Source organism: Neovison vison, chromosome 8 (genome assembly GCF_020171115.1).
Source record: "Neovison vison isolate M4711 chromosome 8, ASM_NN_V1, whole genome shotgun sequence".
In the NCBI taxonomy this organism is placed as follows: domain Eukaryota; kingdom Metazoa; phylum Chordata; class Mammalia; order Carnivora; family Mustelidae; genus Neogale; species Neogale vison.
In genome coordinates, this window is record NC_058098.1 from 58126143 (window position 1) to 58149805 (window position 23663).

Genomic DNA, 23663 nt, shown 5'->3' on the forward strand with positions numbered 1-23663 from the left:
TACAAATAATTTGAAATAATTTTTCCATTGATACAGGGGTATTTTGACTAAGTATTTAAATTTTATTCTTAATAATATGAAGCCATCGATCTGATAATTCAAGCAAATTTAAAATACTCTAGTGGAAAGGGCCATTTCTGTTTGTTTTTGGAATACATGATAAGATTTTGCTTTTGCAGATTTGCCTCGGAACTCCTTTCTGGCCCAAGCTAACATCAAAGCATACTCTTAGTACCCAGCAATAGCCAGCACCTGGAAGCAGGAGGGCAGGAGTCTGCCAAGGGTCAGACCTTTGCTGCGGTAATTTGTAGAGGGCAGAAGCCATACTGAGACAATTACAAGCAGGCCTTGTATAAAATCCTGACATGTTGACAAGATAGATGTAGCCAAACCCAGAATCTCTACAACAGTGAAAATCAACACCAGAGCATCTCTATCTCCATTCACTTGCCTGCAAGAGTCTGCGCAGAACCCTGGGGGTGGGTGTTTTTCATGCTGTCACTGCCCGGGATTGAGGCACGGCATGCCAATCCTCAGCAGGTCATGCTGCAGGAGACACACAAAGAGCCGGGAAGTCAGTCAATTCTTGGCAAGAGAGACCAAAAAAAAAAAAAAAAAAAAAGTGTTTCATTTCACCTTTAACACAGTGCTTCTTCAAGCCAAATCAAACCACTTAAAGAGACCATGCTGGGCTGGGCTGGTTTCCACTAGCCAACTGAGGCCATCCATCACCCCTGGGCAGCAGGGAGAACTGATCCTCTCAATGAGGTGGTGTCGACATATGATTTCAGAAAGCTTCTGAATGCTAGATGGGACAGAGCGCAGTGGGGACCCAGGCAAGCAACTCTCCTCCTTGTCTCAACAACATTTACCTCCTAAAATCTCACTGGAACCAGGCATCTGAAACCTGAATTCCTTCCACCAAGTGGTTATCCACCTAGACTTGAATATATCCTGTAGTGGGGAGCTTACCACCTGAGTTCAGCCTGTACACTACTGGGTGGTTTGGGAGCCATCCTGGCACCCTCATGTACCACACATTAGACCCGGAGTGTTTCCTGGGGTCTGCAAACAGTGTTGCCAGATTAATTGCATAAAAATGTAGGATGCTGGTTAGCTTTGAACGTCAGATAAATACAGTAGCTTCCCTTTATCCAGTGGGGATACTTTCCAAGACCTCCAATGGATGCCTGAAACTGCAGAATAGTACTGAACCCTGTATATTCTGTTTTTTTCCTATACATACATGCCTGTGGGAAAGTTTAATTTATAAATGAGGCACAGTAAGAGTTTAACAATGATAACTAAAAATAAAACAGAATAATTACATCAATATACCATAAGGAAAGTAACATGAATGTGGACTCTCTCTAAATATCTTATTGTGCTGTACTTACTCTCTTCCTGTGATGATGTGAGGTGGTAAACTGCTCATGAGATGAGAGGCAGTGAGAGGAAGGACGTGGGCACAGTCATGTAGTGTTAGGCTACTACTACTGACCTTCTGACCATTCGTCAGAAGGAGGATCATCTGCTTCCAGACTGTGGCTGACCACAGGTAACTGAAACTATGGAGAGTGAAATCGCAGATAAGGGGGGACTACTGTGAATAATGTCTTAGTAGAAGTATGTCCCAAATATTTATGGGATATACTTACACTTTAAAGAGTGACTTGTTGTCTCTCTTGAGTTTCAAATTTTACTGGGAGTCCCAGATTCTTTCCGGCTGTAGTGCCCAACACAGGGCATGCCCACCCCTCTCTAGCTGCCTGAGGCCAGCCTGCCTGAGTTGAGTCTCCCTTCCTCCCTCAGTCCTGCTCCTCTGAGGCAGCAGGGCACAAAGGAGAGCGCCCCACCACTCACCAGCTCTGTGACTCAGGAAGTCACTTAACCTCCTAAGCCTTGATTTCCCACCTCTGAGACAAGGCCCTCCTCCTTCTAGGGTGGTTGTGAGGATTAAATGGCCTGTATCTCTGCCACTATGAACAGAAACTGACCCTCTCTGACTTTCCAATTTGATCTGCAAAATAGCCTTCTAAGTGTAGTGGTGAGTAATTAATGTAACAGTGTAGTTTGCCCCAAGAAGAGGGGAAAAGAAAGCTAGACTCATCCCAGGGGACTCAGGGTTCTAATTCTTCTCTTCCAGAGAAGAATTTCCTCCCCCGTCCCCCGCATGCTGCTCTCCAGCATCTTCTGCCCCATGCCCTGGCCTGGTGGGGCTCCCTTTGCTTGGCCCTTGACAATCTCTCCTGTCCTCCTGGATCCCCCTTCCCCCAAACTGCTAAATGCCTGTGGCTTCTAGCTCTTTCGACCTTGTCTTCAAGAGGTTTCCTTCAGTCACAGCTCAGCAGGTCCCTCCCAGAGGAGAGAAGTCCTGTCCCAGAGGCAGGGAGCCCACGGAGCAGGCAGGGCGCCTGGCCTCAGAACCCCCGAGAGAGTGTGAGTTTGTGTGGGAGTGTGTGCATGTGTGCGGGTGTCTGCGTACTGCTTGCAGGCGAGCAGGGTCCCCCAAGCAGCCTGGACAGCCCGTGCCAGGTGTCCACCCCCCTGCTGCTCATTTCCGCATGGGCTGCTTCTGAGAAAGGTGACTCACAGTGAGATTCCAGCTCCAATAAAGACTGCCCCCCCCCCAAAAAAAGTGAGGCACTTTTTTTTCAGTGAGGCACAGACTGTGCCCGGCAGCATAGGGCACTGCAGTCCTCTTCCTATAAGACAGTGATACTCAGAGGGGTCCATCCCTATGGATCACAGTGGGAGCACTCCATTGAGAAACCCCAAATGCAGGCCTTTTCTAACAGAAGGGCAGCGGGGTAAAGGAGCCAGTGTGGACTGGAATGGAAAAAAAGAGAAAGGAGGCAAGTACCAGGCAGGAGGTAGGCAACCAGAACACAGGGGTATTGTTCCCTTATACCAGTTTAAGGGAATCCTTAGAGGCTGAGGAACACTCTGGGTGCTGAGTGGCCTGGGGCTTGCAACCCATGCTTTGTTACAAGAAGTGCTGTGAACCAGCGAACACAGATGAGGGGAGCCACCTGGGGCTGCCTCCCTCAAACCCACTTACTCTGCAGAGCAAGAGAGCCTGCTAGCATTGCTGGCTCATGGTGCCCTGCTTTGCTCAGACCTAGACATCCGTCCCTTGGGCACCCCCTTGGGCATCAAGCCGGCACCTGGGAGGTGTTTATGGCTTAAGAATCTAATCTTTCCAGTGGGAGCTAGTCCTCTGAAGGGATCTGAGTGTGCCCACTGAGCTCACCTCTAAAAAAAAGTAGGGAGACCATGAATAAACAGACTTACATGAAAATGAAGGGTCATATCATCTGCTCTTCAGGAAGCCAAGCAGCTCAGGGATAGGGTTTCTACATCTGGGCTCACTAAGATGTAAGATCTGCACCATGCTGAGGCCATGCCTGCCTTCCTAAGGCTTGGATTTTAATTTCAAGCCAGGGATGCTTTACTCTTTCACTCAGATCTGGGATCGGGGGTGAGGAGGGTCTAATTCTCTTCTCCCAGAAAATCTGCCCAATTTTCACATCTGTAAGGATAAAACCACTGTATACCTACCTACCAGTGTGTTGTGAGGCCCCCATGAAAGAGAGCCTGCCCAAGTACCTCCTCTACAACTTACAGTCTATCAAGCAAATGTCTTCTTTCCAACAGGGAATTTTACTTCAAACACATTCAACTTTGAAAGTGAATTCAAGTAAACCCCTACTAAACTAGGTCATCTAGAGTGCCCTTTCCTGCTCTGTGCCTGGCCGTTGCACCGAGTCAGGAGAAGGGAGGTCTGCAAGGGCCCCCACCTCCCTTTCATCCCTGTCACAGCCCACCCAGACAAGGCAGGGACAGCCCAAGACATCTGGGGCCCCTGATAAGGGCAGCACATTTGGAAAGGATCATGTGCATAAGCCCTACCCCCTGCCAAAAAATGTTCTCTTGACAAGAGGACTATAAAGTCACGGGCCCTGACCAGTGTCTTGGGTAGGGTTGCCCAGACTAGATAGAAGTCTGACAATGACTCTGTGCCCTGTTGCCCGAGAGTGATCACTGTGAAAGGCAGCGAGGGAGGGAGTGCTCTGTGCTGGCCAGCAGGTTTCTGTAAATGGGAAGTAAGCAGGGCCCACCCCTGCACAGCACAGGAAGATGCAGCTCTACCGCCCACTCTGTTGGAACCCCTCTCCATCACCCTACCTAGTTTCACATCCTGCACTGTACCTACCATAGCCTGTTTTCACTTGTTCACCATCTGTGCCCTCACCACCCCCCTAGAAGTGCCCCCGAGTACACCAAGGACTGAAATAGTGCCCGGAACTCATTAAAACATCAACCATTACTTGCTGAATGCCTATATCCACCTAGAAACTTATTAGGAAAACTCAGGGGAGCTAAAAGGTACTTCTGAAGGCACCTTTTCCAACCTTCCATCTGAGAGTTCCCAAACTCTTTAAAGGATGAAGCCCTCAATTTCAACAACCTCAAAATATTTCTCCATTATCCACATGAAAGTAGTTACAAATTTAATACCTATTATCTGAGACTAGAAAACAAAAGCTACTAGGACTTCAGTATTAATTGGAAATAAAATTACATTTTATAAATCATAGCACTTAACATGCATCTGAACAGATATACAACTGAAATATACTGACTGGAGGGGTGGTTAAGAAATCTCACTGGAGTCCAAAAAAAATTTTTTTAATTTTAAATAAAACCATGTGCAGGCTTTTTTTTTAAAAACATTGAGTACTTTTTTTTTTTTTTTTTAAAGATTTTATTTATTTATTTGACAGAGAGAAATCACAAGTAGATGGAGAGGCAGGCAGAGAGAGAGAGGGAAGCAGGCTCCCTGCTGAGCAGAGAGCCTGATGCGGGACTCGATCCCAGGACTCTGAGATCATGACCCGAGCCGAAGGCAGCAGCTTAACCCACTGAGCCACCCAGGCGCCCCCCCCCTTTTTTTTTTTTTAGATTCAGCTGACTTTATTTATCTTTAAACTTTATAGAGATCCAAAATGTCAACTTATATCCATAAACGAAAAGGGCAACTTGCAAAATTGGACGTATGAGCCTCTCTGTAAAAGTTATATTTGTGAATGTATGTGATTATATACATATCCAAACACATACATGCATATAATGCACAGAATAAAATCTTGAGACAATGAAAGCAGTTATTTTTTGCTTTGTACACTTACATATTAAAAAAATTTTGCAGGGCGCCTGGGTGGCTCAGTGGGTTAAGCCGCTGCCTTCGGCTCAGGTCATGATCTCAGAGTCCTGGGATCGAGTCCCGCATCGGGCTCTCTGCTCAGCAGGGAGCCTGCTTCCCTCTCTCTCTCTCTGCCTGCCTCTCTGCCTACTTGTGATTTCTCTCTGTCAAATAAATAAATAAAAGCTTTAAAAAAAAAAATTTGCAACAAACATGTTTCCATTTTATAGTAGAAACTAACAAGATATAAAAGATGCAACTCATATACATGTCCCCTGGTGTTTTATTTCTGCTATTGATTTTCCCTACCTAATCACTACTGACTGCAGTTTCCTTACCAGTTGGTAAAGTGTGGGAAAGGATGGTAAATACTTTCCTAGCTGAGAGAAAATGTGGTTAAATGACAAAATCAACATGTATCTGAATATTTAGTAAACACATCTCTGTCTTCATTAGTTTTTTTTGTTTTTTTTTTTAAGATTTTATTTATTTGAGAGAGAGGGAAAGAGAGGGAGAATACAAGCAGGATGAGAGGCAGAGGGAGAAGACCCCCACTGAGCAGGGAGCCCGATTTCTGGCTTGATCCCCAAGATCATGACCTGAGCCAAAGGCAGCTGCTTAACCAACTGAGCCACCCAGGCACCCGTCTTCATTAGTTTTTATTTAGCTTTTAAAAATGATCTAACATTTAAAACATAAAGTACAGAGACTACTGTAACAAAAACAGATTCTTGAGTCAATAGTTTTGCTGTACTTACTTGAGTGTTTTTTTAAAGGAAAGGAAGTGTTAAGAAAAGAAGATTGGAGCCCCTCTCTGCCCCCACCTGGCTCTAATCTCCTTGCACCCCAGACCTACTCCTCCATAAAGGCTTTTCACTTTGTCAGACTCAAGTCCTCTGACAGAAGCAGCAGCAGGGGTTTGGAAGATGGTCTTCCCTGCAAAGAGAAAGGCAGGGCCAGCTGCAGAAGCTGGGAAAGCATGTTCACCCAGGGCCTGGGTGCTTTCTAGGAGGCTCCTGCTGGGCGAAGAAAGCCTAGGGTGGAAAGATGCACTATTTTTAAGTGCCTATCTTTCCCCCTTCATGGTCTATAGTGAAAAAATTCACACATTACACAGAGACTTAAGAGAAAAGAGCTGCTGAGGAAAAAATTTAGATAAACCAGGACTTGTTCACGGAGTCATTTACTACATGCCCCAACCAGAACCAGTAAGAATAAAGCCTGGTCCCTCTCAAGCACCCCTCCCCTTAGGCCCAATATCTCTATAGTTCATAACATATGACACACAAACACAAGTAGATGTATATCTGCATATACTTTTTTTTTAAAGATTTTATTTATTTATTTTGACAGAGAGAGATCACAAGTAGGCAGAGAGGCAGGCAGAGAGAGAGAGGGGGAAGCAGGCTTCCTGCTGAGCAGAGAGCCTGATGCAGGACTCGATCCCAGGACCCTGAGATCATGACCTGAGCCGAAGGCAGCGGCTCAACCCACTGAGCCACCCAGGCGCCCCTCTGCATATACTTTTAAGGACACAATTTAAAAAATAATTATTTGCCAAATTGATCATGAAAAGGTATATTCATCCACCACACAAAACAGGTGCCAGGGATACGACCCTGTTCCAAACCAAACACATATGCAGTTTATGTCCTTACAGAGCCTGCTGTCTGACAAAGAGAACCCACATGCATCAAAGAGTCTATCCCAGAAGTAGTGTGAGGTGGACACATGGCTCTATGAGAGGGAAGAAAGGACAGAACCTGGGTGGAGAGGTCAGGGACAGCAGTTATGTAAGGAGGTACCCAGACCAGGGGACCAGCAGGGAATGGAGACCTGGGTGTTGGGCAGGAGAAGTCAGGGGCCCTTGAATAACCAAAGAAATCCCCAGTGGCTGGAGTTTCCAGGTCAACGTTAGAGATGAGCCAAAGCAGCTCTGGTCAGAAAACACTGATTCCTATAGGGCATTTATGGAATTTAGTTTCACCTTGTGAGCAACAGAAAGCCAGTGAAGAGTTTTCCGTGAGAAGAACGGTAGTAGTTTCATGATTCTGATTTAAATTTTGAAGGTATTTTTCCGACAGCACAGTCAAAAATGTAAAGCACTATCCACTTGGCCATTCCCCAGCCTCAACATCATTTCCATTAGTGCAGCAGGAGCGTTCTAACACAGCTAAGTGTTCCACATCACCACCTGGACCTAACCTCCTAGACCGTCGATGACAACCACCACCGCCACCACAATCATCATAATCATCATCATCATCATCATCTCCATCAAGGTCTCTAAAAATTAGTATGTAAACTTGTAAGATCCACAATATCTGACAGGTTGGGTTTTCACAAATCCTGAGGACTAGGGGTTCCAGTTAGCCATAGCATGCTTCTGCTTTATAAATTCATGTACTCTGAACCTAGGTATCTACCTAACATGGCTAACTGTATGTGTAGGCCAGTGGTTCCAGCCCTGGGTGTATGTTAGAATCACCTGGGGAGCTTAAAAAAATATATCAGTGTGCTGGGCCCCAAGAACAGTGAACCCAAGACAACACATATCGCTGGAGATGGATCCAGGGCTTGTTTTATAAGCTCTGCACAGGATTCTAATGAGCAGCCAGGGCTGAGAACTGCTGGTCCAAGCCCCCAGCCCTTTAAAATGCAGATTCTAGGCCTTCTGACATAGGAACCATTCTCCTTCCACCTCCTTCCTTTATAAGAATGAAAACTAGTAGCAAAAGAACATCACATCTGTCAAGGAGTATCCTTTGATGCTACGGTAAAACAGCTTAAGAAGGTTTAATTAGAATCAAAGACCTCCATCACAGTTCCTACTTACTCTTCTTTCTAGCCCTCCTACCTATAGGTAACTAGATTGTGTAGAATTAGGATTTGGTCTGACCTTGGAAAAATCATAATTATTTGCCCTATTTATTTGAACAAAATGAAAGGCATTCCAAATTCCCTTAGGCCCAGCCCCTCTAAACCCACCCCACCAACTGCCTTCTTTGCCTGAATATACCAATTCTCCATGGGGTTTGCCTCCTGTACAAAGATGACACCCTCAAGGCTCATGATTTCTGTGTGCAGAGACTGGGGCCTGAAATGAACAGTCCTTCCAACATGGCTCTGCCAAGGGCCACTGCTCTCCCTGCAGCCCAGTGACAAATGCCCTTTAAAAAGCTTGACATTTTCTGTAATTAACTCTCCTTTGTTCAAGGAGCCAAGACAACTCCCAAGTTGCCTCTTGCAGCTAATGGTGGCAAACCTGAGTGTGCCCCAGGCCCCCTGTTGGTCACAGTGTGCTGCCCTGTACTGAGCCCCTGGGGCCCCCAGGAGTCAGCATACCTGTCTTCTGAGCTTTCCTATTTCCAGTCATTAAATGAGATTTTTCACTTGGAGATGTCAGGTTCTGAAACCAAGCCAGAGGGCTGGGCTCTTAGAAAACCCACAAGTCAGAAATGATGGTTAAGGTGGTTTTCCCTTCTTACAGGGAAAGCAGGGTTAGGGAAGCAAAAATATAGCTGAACCTACCAGAAATCTCAGTCTTTTTTTTTTTTTTGGTCCTCTAAACTAAAGAAGACAGCACACATTTTCATCTTTGTAATGACTAACAATGGGTTTGGTTTGGTATTGTTACCATCTTCTGGTGCAAACTCTCTCTTCTCTACATTTTCAAAAAGATGCTTGTAAATCCACTTTGGTCAGCTGCCAATAATATTTCTGGCAGTGGCTTTTCCTTGTGTTTGAGCTGTCCTCCAAAAGCACAAATCAAAACCTTTTTCGGTTTTTGCTGAAGAGTTTGACTTCCACCTGCCTTGTTCTACTTTTGCTATGCATACTCACTTATTAAAGGTTCTGCAAAGTTCTGTGGTAAATAAGCTCATTTAACTGTTTAAATAGCTTTTCTCCAAATGTCTGTCATTCATTCAGCATTATTGACCAAGTGCCCACTTTAAGCTAGGAGTTGTTCTAGGCCCTGGGGATATGGCAACATATATACACCCTGCTCTCATGGTACTTCTATAGAGGCAGACAGGGAAATAAACAGAGCTGTTAATATATAAGATTACACAAAGTGAGAAGGGCCATGGTTAAGGGGAATCTTGAGAAGAGACGGAACAGAGTGAGGGAAATCCTGCAGCAGCTTGGTCTGTGTCCCAGGGTCCCAAAAACAGCAAGGAGACAGTGACCCTCATGCCGAGTAGCCCAGAAAAAGAATCCTGTCAAGGGTCCTTTACTGAGCTGGAAACTCCTGGATCCCCCACCCCCACACATATATAACCCAGGGAAAGGACCACGGGTCTGGTGTTCAGTTTTTAACATTCATTCAAAATACAGCCAGGCACTAAAGGAAACTTCACAAAAAAAGCCTGGTAATGCACGAGGAGTTGGTAGCCCTGGGGTGGGGGATTAACAAGAAGGGAAACTCGGTAGTTAAGGGCTAGAGCAACCAGAGACATTCTATAATCAAACTTTCCATATCTTTGGATTTTGAACTAAAATGTTACCACCTAATCAATAAAATTACTAAATTACAACGTGATTAAACACTGCAACTGAATTTATAAAATATGTAAAGTGCCACGACACTCGTGGTGATTTTTAAATTCATAGGGTTTCTTCAATCTAAGTTCAGGAACTTTGTCTACTTGGTCATAATCATTACAACTTACTGTCTTAGAATAACTGATCCTCCTTAGTTATCAGCATGAAAACACACTCCTTACTCTGTCCAACTGAAGGATGTATCTGAGATTAAGACACATTCTCATGGGAGTGCCTGGGTGGCTCAGTTGGTTGAGCCTCTGCCTTCAGCTTGTCATGATCTCAGGGGCCTTGGGTCAGGATCCGCGCTCAGTGGGGAGTCTCCTTGTCCCTCTCCTTCTGCCCTCTCCTCCTCCCCCCACTTTTGTTCTCTGTCTCTCTTTCTGCTCTCTCTCTCAAATGAATAAATAAAATCTTAAAAAAAAAAAAAGATTCTCATGAGTAACAATAATGAACAATAATAAACTTCCTGGGGTTATCTACATGTCAGGCACTGCTCTTAGCAAACCAAAAACACCTAATCCCCAGCCTGGGAGGATGCTTCTACTATTTAAGAAAAGATTTCTAAGTATAAGTGTACACACTCCTATTTAAGAATTTTAAATTTCATAAAATATCCTTATAAGCAAGAGGCAATGAGATCAGTGAATGACATGAATCTCAAATAACTAGTGAGCTCACATTCTCCTTCACATACCTTCTGAGGCCTGGGATCCACATTTGCTTGCAGTATTTGCTTTGCCTGAGATTCCTGGTTCCTCCTGTCACTGTACAGGAAAATTAAAAAAAAAAAAAAAAGCACCATTAGAAGTGATAAGATTGACCTACTTAGTACAACTTGGTTTATACTTGGGAAATAGTTAACCATTTTGATTATTCAAGTGCATTTTGCACAACAGGTCTCTTACAGAGGTGGGTTATACCTGGAATTCCTGGAAAATGAATAAATATTCTAAAAGTGCCAAAAGAGATACGTGTTTAAAAGACTTTCCCCTGTAACTTCAAAGGAAAAATGAAATAAGTTTTGTAGCAAAAAGAATCAAATATGTTTGACATTGGGTAAAGAATTCTTGTACAGGATGATGGGATGATGAAATCTTCCAATGCAAGATGTTCTCTGGATTTTGAATTTCTTTAGGCTTTAACACCCTGGCAAATTCTAGCCAAATGACACATCATGAGTGAATAACTGGAAACAAGCCGAACTTGTGGAATTAGAGAGATTACAGATTTAACAGAGTCGGCTGGCAAAATAAACATACAACTCATTTAACACATAATATAGCCCAAACTGCCTGGGATACATGTAGCACAGTCTAGCTGTGTTTCCTTTTACTCTGAAAAGCTCAGTGTTAAAACTAAAAGCAATTTCATGTTATGCAGATGGAAAGCTTAAGCTTTATGTACTCAACATTCAGATTCTTCCAGACCTGTATCAGAAGAAAAGACTCTTCATTTCTGCAGTCTTGAAGGTCTTGAATTCATCCCTCTCGTTTCTATTCTGGCTCTCTCCCACCTTTTTATTGTCTAACCTCAAGCATTTGAATACAGATCTGAATATACCTGCAAACTGCCTGAGAGATTGCCTGATTCATTCTCTCCTTTGTTCAATTTTGCAAACCCTCCAGTTTTCATATTGGGCAAGGAAAGGATTTTTCTCTCAGGTATTTCTTTGGGGTCAAGAACAAAGATGGAAAGATTTTTCTTTCCATCTTGAAATTCCAATTTTGAGCCAAGATGGACTCATCATTACAGTGGTAGAAAAGAGAGAAGACTATTTTCTCTCCCTGTATCTTTTCTTTTTCACCCCGACCCTGAAAATTTCAGAGTGAATAGGTACTGGAGATCAGCAAGGGGACCTAAAGTGAGCTGCCTAATTTTAAGAATGTCTGAGACATTTCTCATCCTAGCAGTTAAAACTGACCAATACCCAACTCTTCATGGCCCAAAGCCCCAGACTCTCTGGGTGTTTCAGACAAAAAAGCCCTTTATGACAGTCCTCCCCCTTAGCTAACCAGACAGAACCTGGCTGCACTGCTTTCTATTCACTGCCCGGCCCTTTCCTGCCTTCAGAGACTTGGAAAACAAAAACGACAGCTTTTGGAAAACCTGGTTCATCTTCCCAGCCAGAAGTGCAGAAATTTATACTTGAACCTCCAACTTCTGACCAGTCTCTCGACTGTCAAAATCAGGGCTGAGGGCACTCTGCAGCCTTTCTGGCAGGAAACAAGCATTTCCAACCATCCTTTCCCCTGTCACCCGCCAAAGACATACTTAACAGTGCACTTAGGAAAGGGTGTACACGTTCCTTCTTCCCTGCCCTCTCTCTCTCTCTCTGCATGTTCTTTGCACCCAAGGGGAACATTTTCTTCCTCTCTGCACTCAATCACAAATGCAAAGTCTCAGCCAAAAATGAAAGAAGTAAATTACAGATCACCAAGTATCTATCATTTCACCGGTCACACCACCCCGCAACAAGGACGCCGCCTTATTGCATAATTAACGTGATGGAGGTTCTTCTCATTAATCCCACCAACTAGAGAGGTGCTCAAGTCACCAAAACACACAGGGATGGTGCTCACAAAGAAACGCCGGTTCGCCGCGTTTTCCCATCCACCCGGGATGGGGTGGGGGCCGGGGCCCCAGGGTCTACGAAACCCACACCCGCCAGTCCCAGAGCTCACCCGCTGCGGAGCCCGAGCTCGCCGGGGTCCTCTAGCCCTTCCGCGCCGCTAGCGGCGAAGCTCAGCCCGGACCTCGCGGGCACTGGGGCAAGCGCGCGGGGTCCTGGCGTCCCGGGAGCGCGGGAGGCCCGCCCCGCCGCCCGGAGGCCTGGGCGCCGCCACCGGCGGCCTCCGCGCCGCGGCCCGCCCGGCCCGGGATGTGGCGGCGGCGCGCCGGAAGGAGAAAGCCCGGCGCGCGAGGTCCTCTCTGGGTTGGGGGGGGCGGGCCCGCCGCCGCCCCACGCGGCCCCCGCCCGCCGGCCAGCGCGCGCCCCTGCCGAGTGTGCGCGCCTCCGCCCGCGCCGCCGTCCTCCCCCGCCTTCCCCCACCGCGCGCGCGCCGCCCGAGGCCGCGCGGGGAGACGCGGCCCAGGGGCTCCAGGACCCGGTTTACCCCCGCGCGTCTCCGGGGTCTGATTGTGCGCCCAGTCCTTGTGCCTCTCGTCTTCCCCGCCAGAAAGAACTCCATCCCAGGAAATTAGAGAGAGATGTGCGGCCAAACCAGATCCCGCCGGGTCTGCATTCAGAACACAGGTACGACGTTTGAGAAGAATTAAAAAAAAAAAAAAAAAAAGCCCAAACTTGGAAAAATGAAGAGAAAAAAAAAATCCAAACTTGGAAAAAAGGCAAAACTGCTGGAGTTTGGGGTACATCCCAGCATCTTCGGATCACCCTTCTTAGTAAAAGCAGGATCTTCTGTTCTTTGCAGACCCCCCTCAACTGACAGTCTAGGGGATGTTTACTGTTGTCTGGGTGTAGTTGGTTAATGCACAGCTAAGAGAGGCCAGAGCAGTCCCCTGCCCTATAGCGCTGTGCCTTCTTAACCTGCAGAAGTAAGACGTTGAGGTTTTAGAGCCCGGTAGAGAAGGCGGTCCCAAAGTTGGGGGGGGGGGGTATTGCCCTGGAAAAGGTAAACTAGTTTTGTTTTGATGTAACCTGCATTCTTGTTAACTCCCTAGTTGTATCCATTTAGCAAACGAAGTAGTATAGATATGTGAATGCACACATAAAACTTGTCAAGCTTTCAAGGAACCAGGTGTTTTTGTTTTTTGTTTCGTGTCTGTGTCTATGTGTGTGTGTTGCGTTGTGTTTTTTTTTTTTTTTAAAGATTTTATTTATTTATTTGAGAGAGAGAGAGACAGTGAGAGAGAGCATGAGCGAGGAGAAGGTCAGAGAGCGAAGCAGACTCCCCATGGAGCTGGGAGCCTGATGTGGGACTCGATCCGGGGACTCCAGGATCATGCCCTGAGCCGAAGGCAGTCGTCCAACCAACTGCGCCACGCAGACGTCCCTGTTTTGTTTTGTTTTGTTTTTTGCCTACCATGTTGGTTCCCTTCTTAAGAAGTTAAACATACCGGGGCGCCTGGGTGGCTCAGTGGGTTAAAGCCTCTGCCTTCGGCTCAGGTCATGATCTCAGGGTCCTGGAATCGAGCCCCACATCGGGATCTCTGCTCAGCAGGGAGCCTGCTTCCCCGCGCTCTCTCTCTGCCTGCCTCTCTGCCTACTTGTGATCTCTCTCTCTCTCTCTCTCTAATAAATAAATAAAATATATTTAAAAAAAAAAAAAAGAAGTTAAACGTACCATGGATGGGGCACCCCATTTCAAAATTTCACTTTTAACATGGATACTGACCCTTGTGGCTTCAGGATGGCAAGATGGTTTACTTGGTCTTTTGCTCACTCATCCCGGTATTTATTCAGCCCTTTCTCTGGGAGCTATGGTTGACAGGAGACCGTTTCCTTTTTCCTTGAGGATTTGAATGGACACACAGACATGGGAGAAACACAATTAGTAAGTTTGGAGCTCAGATGAGAGAACATAATGCAAGGTTGAAGGGTCCAGGCTCTGGGAATTAGGCCTTGCAGATTCAAATCTTTACTGCACCACATACAGATTGTGACCCTGTCAAATTCTTTTTATTGTTCTTTGCCCCATTTTCTTCAGCTATGAAGTGAGGATATGGTACTAGAGAATATTGGAGATAATGCATTGAAAAATGCATAGCACAGTTCTCTCCCAATGGTAAATATTATGATAAACTACTTTTATTGTTATTATTTATTTATTGCATTCCTAAGGTGCTGTTCAAATATTAAAAAATACAGTTCTTTTTAGGGCTTCCATATTGGTGACTAAAGTAACTGGGTATTTTTCTATCTCTTTTTAAAAAGATTTTATTTGTTTATTTGACTTGGCGCAAGCACAAGCAGGGGGAGAGGCAGGCAGGGGTGAAGCAGGCTCCCTGCTGAGCAAGCAGCTCAGGACCCTGGGATCATGACCTGAGTGGAAGGCAGCTCCTTAACTGACTGAGCCACCCAAGCACCCCTAACTGAGTATTTTTCTTAGTGTATTTCCCAAATTATTTTAGTTTTTTATTTGTTGTTTCTATAAATGGACTTCAGGAAAGTATTAATATTTAGTCTTTATTACCGGAGGATAGTTTGTAATGTAGTGGTTCTCAAAGTGTGATCCTTGGACCCTTTGGTCTATAATGTCAAGACTGTTTTCCCAGTAATGCTATGGCCTTGGTTGTCTTCACTATTTAGACATTTGTCCTAATGGCACAAAACTAATGGTGGGTGAAATTGATGACAGTTAACATGAATCTAGGCAATGGAATAAAATAGGATTGGTGGGCATTGCATTTGTCACCACCAAACACTTACAATAAAAACAAACAAAAAATGTCACTGAAGAATGTCCTCCATGAAGCAGTCATACCCTTTGGAACAGGATGGGAAGTATACACAAGGCCTCCTGCTGCATACGAAAAGTATGGTGGTTGTCTGGAGGCAGAGCTCTTGGGTGATGGTTTGCAATGTCTTTTTTTTTTTTTTCATGGAACACCATTTTTTCTTGAAAGAAGAACTGACAGACAAACTGTGGTTACACAGTCTTGGGTATTTGGCAGACATTTTCTCCAAAATGAATTAAATGAGCCTGTCACTTCAGCAAAACAACTGGTGGTATCTGTTACCAGTGATAAAATTCAGGCTTTCAAGTGAAAATTCAAGCTTTTGGAAAACCTGTGTCCGCCAGTAGGAGTTTGACAGCATCCCAATATTTAACAGTTTTTCTGATAAAATCAGTGGTGATGCTAACAACTTTTTCTTTCATTCTTTTTTTCTTTCTTTCTTGGTATATTGTGTGCTGGTAGATTGTGGCTCAGTAAGAAATATTGGTCCCTTTCCAGGGTTCCTGAGGCAGAGCTCCTGAAACTTTTGTAATTTCCTCTGAATGATGGCGTGAAAGGAGCATTTTTTGTTCTAATAAGTGGCTTTGTTTCTGGTTCCTGACACAAAGCTCCTAAAACTCTTGGAATTTCCTGGGTGATAGGAGCATCTTTTGTTCTAATGAGGCAACTCTTCTAGCTAGCTTCAGATAGGGACTGTCACTGCAAGGACAAACCTTGATTAGAAGCCAAGGACTTTCAGCCCCTTCCCCAACCTGTGGGAAGTGTTGAGGGGCTGGAGAATAAGTTAATAATCGATCCTGCTGATGTGATGAAACCTCCATAAAAACACTTAAATGACAGGAGTTAGAGAGCTTCCACATTGGTAAGCTCATTGAGGTGCTGGAAGGGTGGCCATATAGAAAGGGCCTGGAAGCTCTGTGCTCACAGCCCCCCATAACTTGGCCTAGGAATCTCTTCCATTTGGCTGTTCCTGAGTTGTGTCCTTTATAATAAATCAGTAATAATAAGTAAACAGTTCCCCTGTGTTTTGTGAGCCATTCTAGTATAATCAAAAGTGAGAAGAGGGTGTTGTGGGAACCTCTGATTTGTAGTCCTAAATTGGGGACCCAGTATTTGTGACTAGCATCTGAAATGGGAACATCCTTGTGGAACTGAGCCATTAATCTTGTGGAGTTTGACACTAATTCCAGGGAGTGTCTGAACTGAATTGAATTGTAGGCCATTCAGTTAGTGTCTGGAGAATCAGAGAAATGGTTTTTGGTGTTAGAAAACACCTAGGCTGATGAATTTTAATGTCACAGAGTATGAAAGTTCATTGACAGGGTTTTAGATTCCACATCATACTAAACTTTAAGAAACTATGACTTGCTGAGTTCAGGTTTAGTATTAAAGAAAAACACTCAAAATTATCTGAAAGATTAAAATACTTCTTCCCTTCCTACTTATCTGCATGAAGAAGGATTTTCTTCATATGCTTTGTCCAAAATAACATTGCAACAGATAGGTGCAGAAAGAAGTATATGAATCCAGAAATCTAGTAAGCAAGACGTTAAAGAGATTTGCAAAAAGATAATGCTAAATTTTTGGTTTAGATAATATAGCTATTTTTCCTTAAAGTATGTTATTTATGGTACCATATGATGGGAATGTTATTATTTTCAAGTGAGTTAATAAATAAATGTTTTAAATTTCTTAGTTTTAATTCCTGAATCTGTAAGTTAAGATAGATATCCAGGTGAACAAAAGTTCTTTGCATTCCTTGATAATTTTTAAGATTGTAAATGAATCTTTAGATCAAAATACTTGAGAACTGCTGTACTAAAAGAAACCCAGATTCTTTTTTTTTTTTTAAGATTTATTTATTTATTTATTTGACACAGAGAGAGAGAGAGAGAGATCACAAGTAGGCAGAGAGGCAGGCAGAGAGAGAGAGGAAGGGAAGCAGGCTCCCCGCTGAGCAGAGAGGTTGATGTGGGACTCGATCCCAGGATCCTGAGATCATGACCTGAGCCGAAGGCAGCGGCTTAAGCCACTGAGCCACCCAGGCGCCCCGAAACCCAGATTCTTAATGGTAAAAGAAAAATGTACCAGAATCTTTCACCTTCCACAACTACCAAATGTATATCTTTAAAGTCAAAGCTGGAGATGATACTATGAAATAAGGGACGTTAACCACTGACCCAAAATATTACCATCTGTTTGAATCAAATCAGTGAAATAAGCAAATAGATACATCTAGAGAAACCTAGGTGTCCTTATGGGGATACGGGTTATATATGAAGAAACATCCTAAGAATTTGCCAGTTCCTCTGAGCATTCTATGGTAATAAGATTTTATAAATTTCTCTCTAGTACTTTGTTTTGGCCTAAGCACAAGTGGACTTGGGGTCCAAATGTTAGGTACATTGTTTTTCTTCTTACCACTTTCCTGTCTTCTCACTATGCCATAGGCATTGTCCATGTCAGCCCAGGCAGGAGATAGTTCCCACAATACTGGCTGTCCCCTTCCTGAGCTCTTATCTCAGTGTTCACAACTGACACCAGCCACTCACAGGCTACCTGGGGTTTTCTTTTAAACAATGTGTTTGGATATTATTTCTCAGCCACCCTGGACTGTAAAGGCAATGAAAAATTGCATACAGAAAGCACACATCCAAGTTCCATTCCCGAATGCACTGAAAAATTGCACTTGGCTCCCTTGGTGGGTATATGAGGAGAGTAAAAATGAGATTTTTTAAAACGGAGTCAAAGTGAGATTCTTTCCCCCCCAGGCTGAGGCTTTAGAAGAGCTGTAGTGGCCACAACCGGGCATCTCTATGTAGCCTTAGAACTGTGAAATGTTCAGTTACTTAGAGGGTTCTTCTCAGTAGACATGTTGCAGAGAGGTAGGGATTATACAGACCCCCAGAAGTTGGTGTCCCTTTCCAATTTATAGCTGGCCCTGTAATTCAAAGGGTTTTCATTTGTTCATCTGTTTACCAGGGGGCAGTGGAGTGAAATAGGCTGGATTCCAGGCTCTGACCCTCAGAAAACCTCCAGTGAGTTTATTACAGTCTTTATGAGGGGTGGTTTTGTCTTGTTAATAGTTTCTCCTAAATTAGCTAAAATATGATAGGGCTTCCCATTAGAAAAAATTTGCCAAGAGGATTTATTTCATATTTTAATTCTGAAGCATTTTTAAGACCTACATTTTGAATTGTTGAAAATATATTTAAATATGATTAAAATGAGGAAAGCCAAAGAGATGCTGGACTCTTGAGATGGGAAGGCACACCCCACTGTTAGACTACATTCTCCATGTAATTGGCTAAAGAATAGGAGATTACATTGTAAGTAAGGTGGCCATCCAGAGTAGGTTTGGGCCCTGGACTAGGCCAACAGGATGTACACAGAAGTGATCTAAGCCACCATCTTAGGGCTCACCATTAAGAACATGCCAGGCGATCCTGAAGTTTTCTTCCCCCAACATGTGCCCCTGGAAGGCAGGCATACAAAATAGAAGCAGCTGTGATCCCTGAGTCACCATTTGGAGGAGAGCTGCAGTACCTGAATAGAATAAGATGAGCACAAAATCAGTATTCATTGTGGTAAGCCAAGAATAGCTCAGGGTATATGCCTTATGTAGCACAGCCTATCCTAACGTAATATTCTGTTTAAGTGACAAGGACACTGAACTGAAAGTTAGGAGACTTAAGTTGTGTGAGGTTGAACTATGAGAAATTGCTGGTAATTGTTCGTTATTGATGTTCAAGAATGGCATGATTCACCCTAGTATTTCCACCTCAGGTAGATATGCAACATTGAGTAATCCACTAATACCTTCTCTATCTCATTTTTCTCATCAAACATCAGACCTCATAGACATCTATGAAACACTCCACCCAATAACAGCAGAATACACACTTGTCTCAAGGATACATAGAACATGCTCCAGGATATATATGCTGAAAGCCTAGCTATAAAATAATCCTTAATAAATTTAAAAGGTTTGAATTTATACAAAGAAAGTTCTCTAACCACAATGGAATTAAATTAGAAGCCAATAACAGGAGGAAATTTGAGAAATACACAAAATTAAATAATACAATAATGAATGGGTCAAAGAAGAAATTAGAAAATACTTTCAAATGAATGAAAACAGAAGCACAGCATACCCAAACTTATGGGAATACAAAGGAAGCAGTACTCAGAAATTTATAACTATAAATGAGAACATTAAAACAGAGAAAAGATCTCAAATTTAACCTTTCACCTTATGAAACTAGCAAAAGAACAGCACACTAAACCCAAAGCAAGAAAAAGGAGGGGGATAATAAATATTAAAGTGAAAATAAATGAAAGGGAAAATAGAAGAAAATGGAGAAAAGAACAAAACAAAAAATTGGTTTCTTTGAAAAGAAAACAAAATTGATATACCTTTTTCTAGACTTACCAAGAAAAAAAGAGAGGAATAAAATCACTAAAATCAGGAAGAGAGGGAGAACATTGCTACCAAACTTATAGAAATATAAATGGTTATAAGTGAATACTTGAACAATTGTAAGTCAACAAATTAGATAGGCTAACACAATGGATAGATTCCTAGAGAGACACAAACTACCTAGAATTGACTCAAGAAGAAAATCTGAATGGATTCAATCTCTTCTGAGATTGAATTAGTAGTTTTAAAACTTCCTGCAAAGAACAATCCAAGGCCAGGTGATTTTACTGTTGAATTCTAAATTTAAAGAAAAATTAATGCCAACCCTTCACAATTTCTTCCAAAAAATAGAAAAGGACAGAATCCATCTCAACTCATTCTGTGAGGCCAGTATTACCCTGATACCAAAACTGGACATAGGCATCACAAGAAAACTACAGACCAGTATCTCTTATAACTATAGACACACACATCCTCAACAAAATAAAAGCAAGCTGAATCCGGCAACATATAGAAAGGATTATACACCATGACCAAGTGGGATATAGCTCAGAAATGCACAATCACTTCAACATTTGAAAGTGAATTAATGTAATGCAACCATGTCAATAGAATAAAGACAAATCACATGACTAACTAGAAGCAGAAAAAGCATTTGACAAAATTCAATTCCCATTTATGAGAAAGGCATGCACTAAATTAGGGAGAGAAGGGAACATCTTTAGCCTGATAAATGGCATCTACAAAGCCCCACAGATAGCATCATACTTAAGGTGAAAGACTGAAAGCTTTCCCCCAAGATCAGGAACAATACAAGATGTTTTTATTGTTTCTCTTATTATTTCTACTCAACATTTTACTGGAGGTTTTAGGTAGGACAGTTAGCCAAGAAAAAGGCATAGAAGTATCCATATTGGAAAGGGATAAGCAAAGCTATTTCTATTTTAGATGACACATTCTTGCATACAGAAAATCCCAACAATTTCACTGAACTATTAGAACTAATAAATGAGTTGAACAGAGTTACAGCGTGTAAGACCAACCTACAAAATCAATTGTATTTTTATAGATTAGCAATGAACAATCCAAAAATGAAATTAAGAAAACAATTCCATTTATAATAGCATCAAAAGTAATGCAGTTCTTACGGATAAATTTAACAAAGGAGGTACAAAACTAAAACTCTGAAAACTATAAACATTTCTGAAAGTAATTAAAGAAGACCTAAATAAGTGTAGAGACATCCTATGTCCACATATCAGAAGATTTAATACTGTTCAGATGGCAATACTCTCCAAATTGACCTGCAGATTCATTGCAATCCTCATCAAATTTCCAGCTGGCTTATTTGCAGAAATTGGCACTGTGATCCTAAAATTCTCTTGGAAATTCAAGAAACTCAGAGTAGTCAAAACAATATTAAGACATCAGATCAAAGTCAGAGGAATCACTTCCCAATCTTAAAACTTACTACAAAGCTACAGTAATCAAGAGAGTGTGGTACGAGCATAAGAAGAGACATAAAGATCAATGGAGTAGAACTGAGAGTACAGAAATAAACTCTCACATTTATGGTCAATAGATTTATGACAAAGTTGCTGACAATTAATGAACACAGAATTGTCTTTTCTACCAATGGTGTCAGGATGACTGGGTATCTGCATGCAAAAGAATGGGTTTAAACCCCTCCATCATAACATATTCAAAAATTAACTCAAAATGGACGATAGACCTAACTGCAAGAGCTAAAACTAAAAATCAAGCAGAAAAATAGGCATAAATCTTTGTAACCTTGAGTTAAACGATGGTTTCTTAGTTATGACACCAAGAGCACAAGGTCAAAAAAAGAATAGCTAAGTTGCATTTCATCAAAATTGAAAAATGTGCTTTAAAGAATGCCATCAAGAAAATGAAAAGACAGTCTATAGAATGAGAGAAAATTTCTGCAAATCATGTATCTGATAAGGACTAGTATCTAGAATATTTACAGAACTTCTCCAAATCCATAACAATAAGATAAAAAACTCAATAAAAATGGGTAAAGGATCTGAATGGACATCTTTCCAAGGAAGATATGCAAATGGCCAATAAGCACATGAAAAGTTTCTCCACATCGTTAATCAGTAGGGAAATGAAAATCAAAGTCACAAGGAGATACTGCTAGAATGGCTAAAATCAAGAAAGATGAAAACAGAGTTGTGGAGAAATACAACACTCGTACATTGCTGGTAAGAGTATAAAATGGTGCTGTTGCAGAAAACTTGGCAGTTCCTGAAATGTTAGACGAGAGGTTACCATATAATCTAGCAATTTCGTTCTGAGGTGTATACCTGAGAGAAATGAAGACTTTTAAGTGTACACAAAAACTTGTATGTAAATGTTCACATTGCTATTTATAATAGCCTAAGAGTGGAAACAAATGTCCATCAAATGATGAATAAACAAAATGTAGTATATCTATACAGTACAATATGACTTAGAAAAAAAAAAGAATGGAATGGATGGACCTTAAAAACATTATGCTAATTGAAAGAAGCCAGATACAAAGGACCACATATCCTATGTCCAAAATAGGCAAGTCTATAGTGACAGAAAGTAGAATCATGGTTGCCTGGGGACTGGAGTAGAGGTCAGGAATTGGGACTGACTATTAATAGAAACAGGGGATAAAAATAATCTGAAATTAGATTGTGATTGCTGCACAACTCTGTGAACATACCAAAAGCCATTGAATTTTTAATGGTGAGTTTTAGGGCATGTGAATTATAGCTCAATAAAAAATGTTAATTAAAAATGTGGATGTGTAATGATTTAGAAAAATATATTTTTCATATATATTGTAGTTCGCTTCATTGTCTGTATCTGTTGAACAGAATGGTAGGTGGAAAAATGCTCAGCTAATACTTAGATGTGATTTCCAATCTGGTTTTCATGTAGTCTGGTAAATCACTTAACTTCTGAGCCCCAGTTTTCTAATAGGAAATCAGACTGTTATTCAGCAGTCATTCAAGACTGCTCTGTTCCCCTCCAGCTCTAATAGCCAATTATTCTATGGAAGCCAGATCTGAATCTGTGAAGAGTTGTTGTGGGGGATATACATTTATATCTGGGTTTAAGTCCTGTAACGAAAATAGCAAAGTGTGGAAGGAAAAATGTCAGAAACATTCATCTAAGAAGAAAATAATATGGAAAAATAAGGAGATTAAAAAAACAAGTAAGTAATTTTTTTTGTGTATGTGGCATACGGTTACATAATTAACTATCCATCCAGCTGGTTGAAAATATAATTACTGTTTTCTTTCCAGTCATGGCAAGATGGGACCTACTTTTACGTCTCTTAGTTATGATAAGAAACTGCCAGTTAAAATAAAGTTACTGTTCTCTTTTTTTATATAGGCAATGCTTCTCAGAAGGCAACATGGTAAGTAATGTAGTTCTAGGATGGCCCTTTGAAAAACTGGTCCTCACTTCTGATACTGAACTCACAAAGCATGGAAAAATGTATCATTCTCAGATAAGATGTGTTAATAACAGCATGCATAGGCTGAGAATATCAAGAAGTAACAAACTCCTGAATTCTTATGACTAAAGATTGTTTTAGGATTGTTATCAGAAAAACTCTACATCAAGTGGAAAGTTGGAAATTCACCACACATCTGCTTTATTTTCGTTACCATCCAAATCTTCCATTAGTAATAAGTTAGGGAGGTGCATTGATTCTTCAGACCAGGAGAGCACTACTTGGTTCCCATCTACTACTGATTCTCAAATCTTGCCGATCATCAGGGAAATGTATTAAAAATAATACAGGTCAGTGGCTCTGTTCCCTAGAGATTCTTTCTCAATAGGTCCAGGTAAAAAGACTAGAGACCCTAATTTTTTTTTTAAAGATTTTATTTATTTAGAGAGAGAAAGAGAGCATGAGCAGCAGGGAGGAGCAAGAGGGGACAGGAAGAAGCAGACTCCTAGCCGAGCAGGGAGCCCCATGTAGGGCTTGATCCCAAGACCCTGAAATCATGACCTGAGCCAAAGGCAGACACTTAACCAGCTAAGCCATCCAGTTGCCCCTGGAGA

At 42.3% G+C, this 23663-nt stretch overlaps 1 protein-coding gene across 1 annotated transcript in view; it reads right to left on the reverse strand.

Moving 5' to 3' along the window:
• Positions 1–12570, reverse strand: part of CHST10 (carbohydrate sulfotransferase 10) — a 32578-nt gene extending 20008 nt beyond the window's left edge. Inside the window, exons 1-3 of the mRNA XM_044263670.1 lie at positions 12436–12570; positions 10449–10518; positions 452–546 (exon numbers count right to left, since the gene is read on the reverse strand). Coding sequence (XP_044119605.1) covers positions 452–494 — 43 coding nt within the window. The 5' untranslated portion in view covers positions 495–546; positions 10449–10518; positions 12436–12570. The remainder of the gene's footprint in view (positions 1–451; positions 547–10448; positions 10519–12435) is intronic.
• Between the last annotated feature and the right edge of the window lie 11093 nt (positions 12571–23663).